Source organism: Mesoplodon bidens (assembly GCF_964165515.1).
Source record: "Mesoplodon bidens genome assembly, chromosome: 18".
Taxonomy (NCBI): Eukaryota; Metazoa; Chordata; class Mammalia; order Artiodactyla; family Ziphiidae; genus Mesoplodon; species Mesoplodon bidens.
This window is the reverse complement of record NC_138175.1, coordinates 47,731,690-47,741,610: the sequence shown is the minus strand read 5'-3', so window position 1 is coordinate 47,741,610 and position 9,921 is coordinate 47,731,690. Positions and strand designations below refer to the sequence as shown.

Below are 9,921 nucleotides of genomic sequence, written 5' to 3'. Positions count from 1 at the left end.
CCTTTGCATTGGTTTATTTCCATTAACCTTAGGCTTCTAAAGTCCATCCATGTTTTTGCAAGTGGCTGTAGCTTGTTTCTTCTCTTTGCTGAATACTCTTGATTTATTCATCTGCTGTGGGTGGACATTGGTTCGTTTCTGGTTTGAGTCTCTGATCAATAAAGCTGCAGTGAACCTTCTAGTATCTATTTTTTTTTAATTTATTTATTTTTGGCTACTTTGGGTCTGGCTTTGGCAGGCTTTCTCTAGTTGTGGTGAGTGGGGTCTACTCTTCGTTGCGGTGCTCGGGCTTCTCGTTACAGTGGCTTCTCTTGTTGCTGAGCACGGGCTCTAGGCGCACGGGCTTCAGTAGTTGTGGCTTGAGGACTCTAGAGCACAGGCTCAGTAGTTGTGGCGCACGGGCTTAGTTGCTCTGCGGCATGTACGATCTTCCCCAACTAAGGATCAAACCCGTGTCCCCTGCATTGGCAGGTGGATTCTTAACTACTGCGCCACAAGGGAAGTCCTCTAGTATCTATCTTTATGTGCACACATTTCTCATACCTGGGAGTACAACTGCGCATGTGAAAATTAACAAAGAGAAACCTCGTTAAATTGGAGTCAGGGGGACTTCCCTGGCAGTCCAGTGGGTAAGATTCTGCTTTCCCAATGCAGTGGGCCCAGTTTGAACCCTGGTCAGGGAACTATATCCCACATGCATGCTGCAGCTAAGAGCACACATGGCACCATTAAAGATCCCATGTGCTGCAACTAAGACACAGCGCAGCCAAAATAAGTAAGTAATACATTTAAAAAATAAAAATAAAATAAAATGGAGTCAGGAGGCCAGAAAGGAGAGCCGTCACACAGGTACCCCTCCATGTCAGATCCCACAAGGAAGAGACCTACCTTGCATCTCTGGCAGGAAGTGACACTACTTTACTTCAGCCAGCAGGAGGAAGAAAGATTTTCTCCTCGCCTGGCAACAGCTCGGCCAATGAGAGACTGTCACAACTCAGCCAATGAAAAAGCCTCTATACTTAGAACTATCTCCTTTCCTCCAATGGACTTTTTTTTTTTATAACAGTCCCTCCAAACTTGCCCTCTCCTCTATAAAAGAATTCCCTCTCCTTTGCTTTAGAGGGCTTGCATGTGGTTCACCATATCTTCATATCCCAAACTGCAATTCTTCGCTGCTTCTGAATAACCTTGTTTTCCTAGTAAAATAACTGGCTGTTTTATTGTTTTAGATGAATACATGTCATGATGTAGGTATATATTCAGCTCTAGTAGGTGCTGCCAAACAATTTTCCAATGTGATAGTACTATGTCATCACTCCCACAGGTAAGAGAGCTCCAATTAATTGCACCTGTAGATGAAAATGCCAAAAAGCCAAACTGAGGATTATAACTCAGGAAGCAGATTCCCACAAAGCTCTGAGAACTCTTCTGCCTTTTAGAAGTCAAAGGCACAGTCGTACACATTTTCTAGACAAAGCATTACACATCAATGTAACATACTGGTATTTTACATAAAGTTCACCAAGGGTACCTAGTCCAGGTAAGAATGTACAAAGCAAGCAGCTACTCACCATGACCCCCTACAGAGCTGGGAAAGAACGCTATTTTTTAGAAAGTTACATTACCAGCATCAGAAGAAAAAAAACTGATCTTTCGGTTGAGCAGGCACTTTGGGGAGCTCTGGTTGTGTATAATGCAGAAACACACTCCACATTAAGGAGGCAGGAGGCCTAAAAAACCACAGAGACAATTTTATGTTTAATTTTTTCTTTTCCTGCCTCAAAATATAGATTTTATTTCATCATTCCCCCCCTTTTGATCATTAATATTCTGCTAGAAAGCATTAGGTGATCAAATATTTGGCCTCTGATGCCATGGTGGTTGCTTACCTGCTCTGGATCCATCATGTCCTTTGCTGCCAGTCTTAACAGCCCAGTTCTTCCTTTCCTTTTAGGGGTTATGCTAGTAGAATGCTTCACAAGGACTGATAGTCAATTTTATCAGTCAGTTCCAATAGGACTTACGCCAATTTTACCCTGTATGTGCACTGTGCATGCCCTTTTATATAGAGCAATAGATATGATCAATAGTTTCAAGTCATTTAGACATCATTAGTTTCGTTGGAGTTTTGAATATATATACATTGAGATGTACAAGAGATTATTACTCTATAAATGATATAGAACACAATCGCCAGAACCAATAACAGTAACAAAGTCAGAAGTGGAGATTTAAGCCATGAATGCCCAAAACTGAACCATTTACCAAAGACTTCATTTAGACTAGAAAGTGGGTTCTTCAATGTAGAAATGTTTATTTTGTATGAGAGTCATTAGATGGTTATATTAGAGGACTCAGCGGTTATGAAAGTACAACATTGTCTGGGTTCTAGCACACGTCCCCCCGCAAAGCAGTTTTAAAAATCAAGAGCTACGTGCTTTTGCAACATCACAGTCTCATCCCGGAAACTTCAGAATTGTATAAGTTAACTGAATGTAGTACACTTGGGGCTATATGCTGATGGGGAAATTTTTGTAGATTAGAGGAACATCTGAACAGTCAATGATGAGAATAATGAGGGGCTTCTATTGGCCTTATTGACCGAGGAATTTAATGACAAATCCAACGATCAGTTAAATTGCCCCCAGTAGTGATACTTTGTGATAGCATTACTAAAGGGTTTGGGGGTAAAAACATGGCTAGAAATAAAAACATAACTTTTAATTTTGATTTCAAGACAGACTTTGGTAACAGTACATTTGAACTGGTAGGATGGGTCTTTTAGGCCTGGCCCAGACTCTTGGGTCAGCTGTCTGCTACTGCTGTTGTCATCTTCTCTTCCTAACTTGGTGACGCCTGTCTTAGTTGAAGTCAGGTGCTAGAAACAGCCGTCAAAGTCCATTCAGGTGGAGAATGAGAGATGTGAATCCTTGAATTAATGTCTCTCAGTTTGGCTGTGCATGGATTAGTTAATAATATCTGAAAAGTTTCTTTCCATCGTGGCTGCAAAGAATCTTTTATTTCATGTCCTTTCCAATAAGCAAAATCCCTGGGTTATCATCCACGATCTATTCCACCTCCTGGGAGCTCTTTGTAAAAGTAGATCCCAATTTTTTTTAAGATTTATTTATTATTTATTTAATTTATTTTTTAATGTATTTTTGGCTGCATTGGGTCTTAGTTGCGGCACACAGGATCTTCGTTGAGGCACGTGGGATCTTTCGCTGCAGCACACGGGCTCTTCCTTGTGGTGCGCGGGTTTCTCTCTAGTTGTGGCATGCAGGTTTTCTCTTCTCTAGTTGTGGTGCGCAGGCTCCTGGGTGTGTGGGCTCTGTACTTTGCGGCTCACGGGCTCTAGTTGAGGTGCGTGAGCTCAATAGTTGTGGCACGTGGGCTTAGCTGCCCTGCGGCATGTGGGATCTTAGTTCCCCAACCAGGGATCGAACCTGTGTTCCCTGCATTGTAAGGCAGATTCTTTACCACTGAACCACCAGGAAAGTCCCCCATTTTTTTTTTAAGTATGTCAATAAGGTCTGCCAATAATGTGATATGTTTCCTTTGAAGCATCATGGGTGAAAGTTTCCAAAATATTGTTTTCCCCATAAAACCGTTTTCTCAGATGCCCAATGGGGTAAAGAATGTACATGCTGGAGTATCGGCAAATTGGGCTTCAATAGACACTGTAAGTTTTGTTTTGTTTTGTTTTATCATATCTAAACCATATTTGTGTGGTGGGATCAAAATACCTCCTTTTTGTTGTTGTATCTGTTTCTCTTCATTAGTGGTGATTTTTTGAACCTGTAGAAAGGAATCTTTTACTGGATGAGCAGGGTTAATGGAGAAGGGTGGACACTTTCAAGGCTGGACAGGATGAATGTTTAAAGCTAACTGTTTGGCTGCAGCATCAGCAAGCTGATTCCTTTTAGCTTCCGTAGTGTCAGATTTGGAATGCCCTGGTGTTTTAATAATTACTAACTGCTTTGGCAGTTATATAGCAATTAATAACTAGGCATCCTGTTTTCTTTCTTTTTTTTTTTTTTTGCGGTACGCGGGCTTCTCACTGTTGTGGCCTCTCCCGTTGCAGGGCACAGGCTCCGGTCGCGCAGGCTCAGTGGCCATGGCTCACGGGCCCAGCCGCTCCACGACATGTGGGATCTTCCCGGACCAGGGCACGAACCTGTGTCCTCTGCATCGGCAGGCGGACTCTCAACCACTGCGCCACCAGGGAAGCCCAGTTTTCTATTTTTTTTATAGGTTGCCCTGAAGTTGTTAAAAACCTCATTGTTTTCATGGCATTCCAAAGTTGTGTACCACTACAAAAGCATAGTAACTGTCAGTATAAGTATTTGTTACCTGGTCTTTAACTAATTGACATCCTGGAGTTAAGGAAATTAATTTGGCATGTTGTGCTGACTTCGTTTCTGGTAAATAAGAGCTTTCAATTATGTCCACTGTGGGCGTTATTGTATATCCAGCTCGGTAATGTCCCTGCTCATCCCTTAAGTACGACCCATCTGTAAATCTAATTACATCAGTGTTATCAACAGGGACTTCTTGTAAGTCATTCCTGGGAGTAAGAACATAATCTGTTAACAAAATGCAATCATGATTTTTTTCTTGCTGTGATGCTGGAAGCAAAGTTGCAAGATTAACGTTATTACATCAAACCCAGGTAATACTGGGAATTCCCAGGGAATTCCCTGGTTAGGACTTGGTGCTTTCACTGCCGGGCACCCAGGTTCGATCCCTGGTCAGGAACTAAAAGTCTGTCACGGCGCAGCCAAAAAAAAAAAAAAAAGAAAAGAAAAAGGAAAACCAGGGTAGTATTAGGTGCAGAAAGCAACAATACTTCATAAGAAGTTAGTTGGCTTATTGAATTGTGCTGAGCGTGCTGAGAGTTTAGAAGAGACTCAACTGATGGTGAGACAGTTAAAGGAGACCCTATTACCACTTCCTCAGAAGCCTTCCATAGAAGTCATTCCTGGGACTTCCCTGGTGGCGCAGTGGTTAAGAATCCGCCTGCCGGGCTTCCCTGGTGGCGCAGTGGTTGAGAGTCCGCCTGCCGATGCGGGGGACGTGGGTTCGTGCCCCGGTCCGGGAGGATCCCGCGTGCCGCGGAGCGGCTGGGCCCGTGAGTCATGGCCGCTGAGCCTGCGCATCCGGAGCCTGTTCTCCGCAGCGGGAGAGGCCACAGCGGTGAGAGGCCCACGTACTGCAAAAAAAAAAAAAAAAAAAAAAAAAAAAAAAGAATCCGCCTGCCAATGCAGGGGACACGGGTTCCATCCCTGGTCCGGGAAGATCCCACATGCCGCAGAGCAACTAAGCCGGGGGGCTCCACAACTACTGAAACCCACCCGCCTAGAGCCGTGCTCCACAAGAGAAGCCACCACAGTGAGAAGCACACGCACCGCAACGAACAGTAGCCCCCACTCGCGGCAACTAGAGAAAGCCTGCGCGCAGCAATGGAAGACCCAACGCAGCCAAAAATAAATAAATAAAAATAAATAAAAGAGTCATTTCTGCAATAACCATCATACAAAGTGAAAGTCCCTTTGCTACCAAGTCTAATTTAGTTTTGTAGTGTAAAAGCAAGTCCTCTACAAGCATGTTTGTAAACGCATCAGTGTAAGACAATAACTGTCTATGAATGACAAAAGACTTAAAAAACATGGTTGAAGACCGATTACCATGCAATTGTCAAGGAAATCTGGCTGTTTCTGTGACATACAACATTTTAAGATAATAACTAGAATTACGACTGACCACATAACAGGATATTTCAAATTTTAGAAACTTCATATAATTTCTAGAACATTTGTATTGATAAATGTCCGACAAAATCTTCCGTGTGGCATTCGGTTCCATATTAACCCCCCAGTCCAAATACAGTCCGATGGAGGGGGTATCTAGAGAATACGGCGGGGTGCGGGGGTGGGAAGATGGGAAGGGCTGGCTTGTAAATTGGTGCAGGGTGAAGGGAGGAGGGGGCACGACAGTGAGAAGGGAGGGGCAGGCAGAGACTGGGGAGACAGGTAAGGTGGGGCAGGGGGAGGGGCAGGGGTGTGGGTGGTGCTGGGTATTAGGGAGGAGCAGGCCTATAAAAAGGGCAGACTTAGAGATGGGGGCACATGAAACAAGGCGAAGGCCAGCCTTCCAGGAGCACTGGCCGAGATGCAGGGTAGGACCCCAAGGAGTCAGTGAGGCCACAGAGGGGGTTGGCTGCAGGGGGCTGCAGTGGTCCGCCGGCAAGGACGGGTTGGGAGTCTGGGGACTTGAGGATGGGGAGGCAGCTGACGGGCTTTGGGGGGTGACAGTCTTGGGTGTGGCCGGCAGGGGCGGGGCTGTCATGGCTGCAGGTCCCTGACGTTTTGACACTGGCTCTCCCACAGTGGCAGCTGAGCCTGGTGAGGAGACCATGGGTGCCTCGGCTTCCAGGAACGGGCTAGTCGGTGTTTCCGCGCTGGAGCCTGAACCCGAGGAGCTGTTGGGTCTGGGCCAGCTGCCCACGGAGCTGCTCGAGTTGGTGCTGAGCCACGTGCCCCCTCACGTGCTGCTCGGGCGCTGCCGCCGGGTGTGCAGGCGCTGGCGCGACCTGGTGGACTGCCAGGCCCTGTGGCTGAGCATCCTGGCCCGAGACCACGCCGCCCTGTCACCCGTCCTCCGCACCTGCCTGCCCCCCGCCGACGACCCCAGGCCCTGCGTCCTGGGCCGCTTCTGCGAGCTCCGACCCATAGGACGCAACCTCCTCCGGAACCCCAAGGGCGAAGGTGGGGAGCCCAGGAAAGGGGTCCTCTTCAAGGAAGCAGGTGGGAGGGGCCGGATGCGGGGGCCGCTTGGACTCCGTGGGTGGGGTGGAACTGGATCCCAAGGGAGGAGCGGGAGGTGCAGGTCCCCACGGGAAACCCCAGGGGACTTATCCCTGGGCGGGTGGGATGGCAAAGAACTTGGGGAAAAACGTTTTCATTTAACAGAAGGTTTCCTGAAATGGACGGTGCTGAGCAGTGAAGACGGCTGGGCGGCGGAGGAGGAAAACTTGGAGGTCATACCTAGTGCCTATGTGCTGACCAGCTTCCTGTCTGCCCACAGGTGAATGTCCCTCTTCCCCAAGGGCGGTTGTTGAGTACTTGCCTGGTCCTCATTGACCTTTCTCCCTCTTTCCTAGGGGATATCACAAGAAGCAAGTGTTGGACCTGGAAAAGGAGGGCTTCTGGCCGGAACTTCTGGACAGTGGAAAGATTGAGATCTGTGTCTCTGACTGGTGAGTGTGATGATAAAAACAGCACATTATTTATTTGTTTGTTTGTTTGTTTGTTTATGGCTGCGTTGGGTCTTCATTGCTGCACATGGGTTTTTCTCTAGTTGTGGAGAGCATGGGTTACTCTTCGTTGTGGTTCGCTGGCTTCTCATTGCTGTGGCTTCTCTTGTTGCGGAGCACAGGGTCTAGGCGCACTGGCTTCAGTAGTTGTGGCGCACGGGCTTAGTTGACATTGTGCCCTTTAACTTCGTAGTTGGCTCTAAACTTCTCACAGATGTTGATGCCTGGCTCTCTCAGCCTAGACACTCTATTTAATTGGTATAGAGTGTGACCCAGACATTGGGAGTTATAGATATTTTGGGTGATGTATGACAAAACTGAGGAGTCACTGATTATTACAATCAACTGGTACACCATTGCTCAAAGCCACACAGCCATGCTACAATCGTTTGATAAAGGATTAAATTAAAAACAAAAGTTGGGCTTCCCTGGTGGCGCAGTGGTTGAGAGTCCGCCTGCCGAATGCAGGGGACACGGGTTCGTGCCCCAGTCCACGGAGGTCCCACATGCTGCGGAGCGGCTGGGCCTGTGAGCCATGGCCACTGAGCCTGCATGTCTGGAGCCTGTGCTCCGCAACGGGAGAGGCCACAACAGTTAGAGGCCTGCGTACTGCAAAAAAAAAAAAGAAAAAAGAAAAAAAACATGCACATGTTTTGGTTGTGCAACTCAGTGAATTATTACGAAGTGAATACATTCACTAAATCAAGAACAGAATGTTGCCAGCAAACCCCACCCTCAGCATCCCTCATGCACCATTCCCCATCACTTTCAACCCAAGGGTAGCACCATCCTGAATTCTTTTAGCATAGATAATAAGTCTTGTCCATTTTGGTACTTAATACATATAGAGTCATACAGTATATAGTTTGTATCTCGCTTCTTTCAATCAATAACACATTTGTAAATTCATCCATAATTGTATGTAGCTGCAGTTAGTTTACTTTCATGGCTTTATAATATTCCATTACATGAGTATACCATAATCTATCCATTTACCATTGAAGGACATTGCATGTTGTGTCTTTGAATATTGCTGGATATCCCATCACCAATTTATCTAGATTCCTCTGGATCCTTGTAAATGGCTAATAAGAAAATTGTATCTTAAAACATCACCGTTGTACACATTGGAAATGACATCTTTTGCCACCAGTGAAATATAGAGTGAGAAATAATATGGGAGGAGGTACCCTGAAGAGCATGGCTTTAGGTCATTACTTCTGAAATGAATGTGCGTGCAGACCAGCTGGGGAGAGAGTTTAGTGCAGATGGATTCATTGGGTATGCAGAAGGGCCAAACTCCTAAGTGACACTAATGGTGCCAGTCCCGGGGATCACAAAAATGTTTTGTACTTGCATACATGGGAAGGCCATTCAGGTGAAGCAGGCAGACCCCCAAAGGGATAGGATGGCAAGTCCAGCCTTCAAGGTCTCCCTTCTCCCACAGGCGGAACGACCAACAAGGAACTGACTGTATATATCAGCTAACTGTCCAACTTCTAGATGCCAACCAGGCCATCCTGGATCATTTCTCTCCTTTGCCTTTTCCCATCTGGAAGTGGATAAACAGCGTCTCTCCTCGGGTGAGTTTCTGGGGTGTGGGAAAGGACAGTGGGGCTTATGATAATCTATGGCTGCATAAAAAATTGCCCTCAAATATAGTGGCTTAATAGCATCAGCACTCATTTTATCACCTCTCGTGGTTTCTTTGAGTAGGGCTCTGCTGGGTGCTTCTGGCTCCATTCTCTCATGTAGTTGCCTTCAGACACTGGCTGGGGCCGAAGGGCAGGGCAGGATGTGAGTGTGTGTACAGCTGGTAGCTGGCCAAGCATCTCTTGGTTTAGTCTCAGAGCTTGGCCATGGGATCTCTCTGCTTGGTCTAGTTTGGGCTTCCTCACAGCATGGCAGCTTTAGGGCAGTCAGCTGCTTCTTGGTGGCTCCAGCCTCCACCATGAGGCTTCTGGAGAAACCAGCAGAAGCTGCATTGCCTTTCTGACCCAGCCTCGGAAGTCACTTAGCAAAAGTCACTCAGCGTCATTTCCACCACACTCTTGGTTACAAGGAAACCTGCCCAGATTCAAGGGAACAGGAATTAGACTCTATCCTTGGCTAAGGAGTGGCATGATTCTAGAAGTACCTGTGGAGACATTGTCACAGCCATCTATGGAAAATACCACCTGCCTGAGGACCCCAACTCAGCTTTTGAGAGGAAGTGTATGTCACAATGAGGCTTAGCTCTTTTCCTTCCTACAGGTCAGCCACGTGTTCTCCAACCTCAAGAAGGGCGTTCGCTTTGTGTCTTTTGAATGCTGCATCTGGGACTTGGAGTTCAGAAATGAGCAGTATGGAGTCTCTGTGACGAATTCCAGTGTCATCGTGCAGGTCTGTCTGTCCTAGTCGAGGGCTGTCCTTGAAAACTACCTGACCGTGCCTCCCAGGAGCTGGGCCCATTGGCTGGGCCATCTCAGTAATCAAAGGCTTGTAGCTCCCTGGCATCCTGGGATCTCCTGGATCCGGTCAAAGTTCCTACTGGGCCCTGTCTTCAGATTCTGGAAGCTACTATAAGAAAGTTCCTCCATCAGATTTACTGGCTGCTGCTGCTCTAA

At 46.8% G+C, this 9,921-nt stretch overlaps 1 protein-coding gene across 1 annotated transcript; it reads left to right on the top strand.

Annotated features, from left to right (window-relative positions):
* Positions 1-6,207: 6,207 nt before the first annotated feature.
* Positions 6,208-9,921, top strand: LOC308605753 (F-box only protein 27-like; the record flags this gene model as incomplete). Its single annotated transcript, XM_081216032.1, has 5 exons — positions 6,208-6,846; positions 7,163-7,258; positions 8,763-8,898; positions 9,569-9,697; positions 9,862-9,921. The coding sequence occupies exons 1-5, from the start codon at positions 6,416-6,418 to the stop codon at positions 9,919-9,921; spliced, it is 852 nt and encodes a 283-aa protein (XP_081072158.1). The 5' UTR covers positions 6,208-6,415.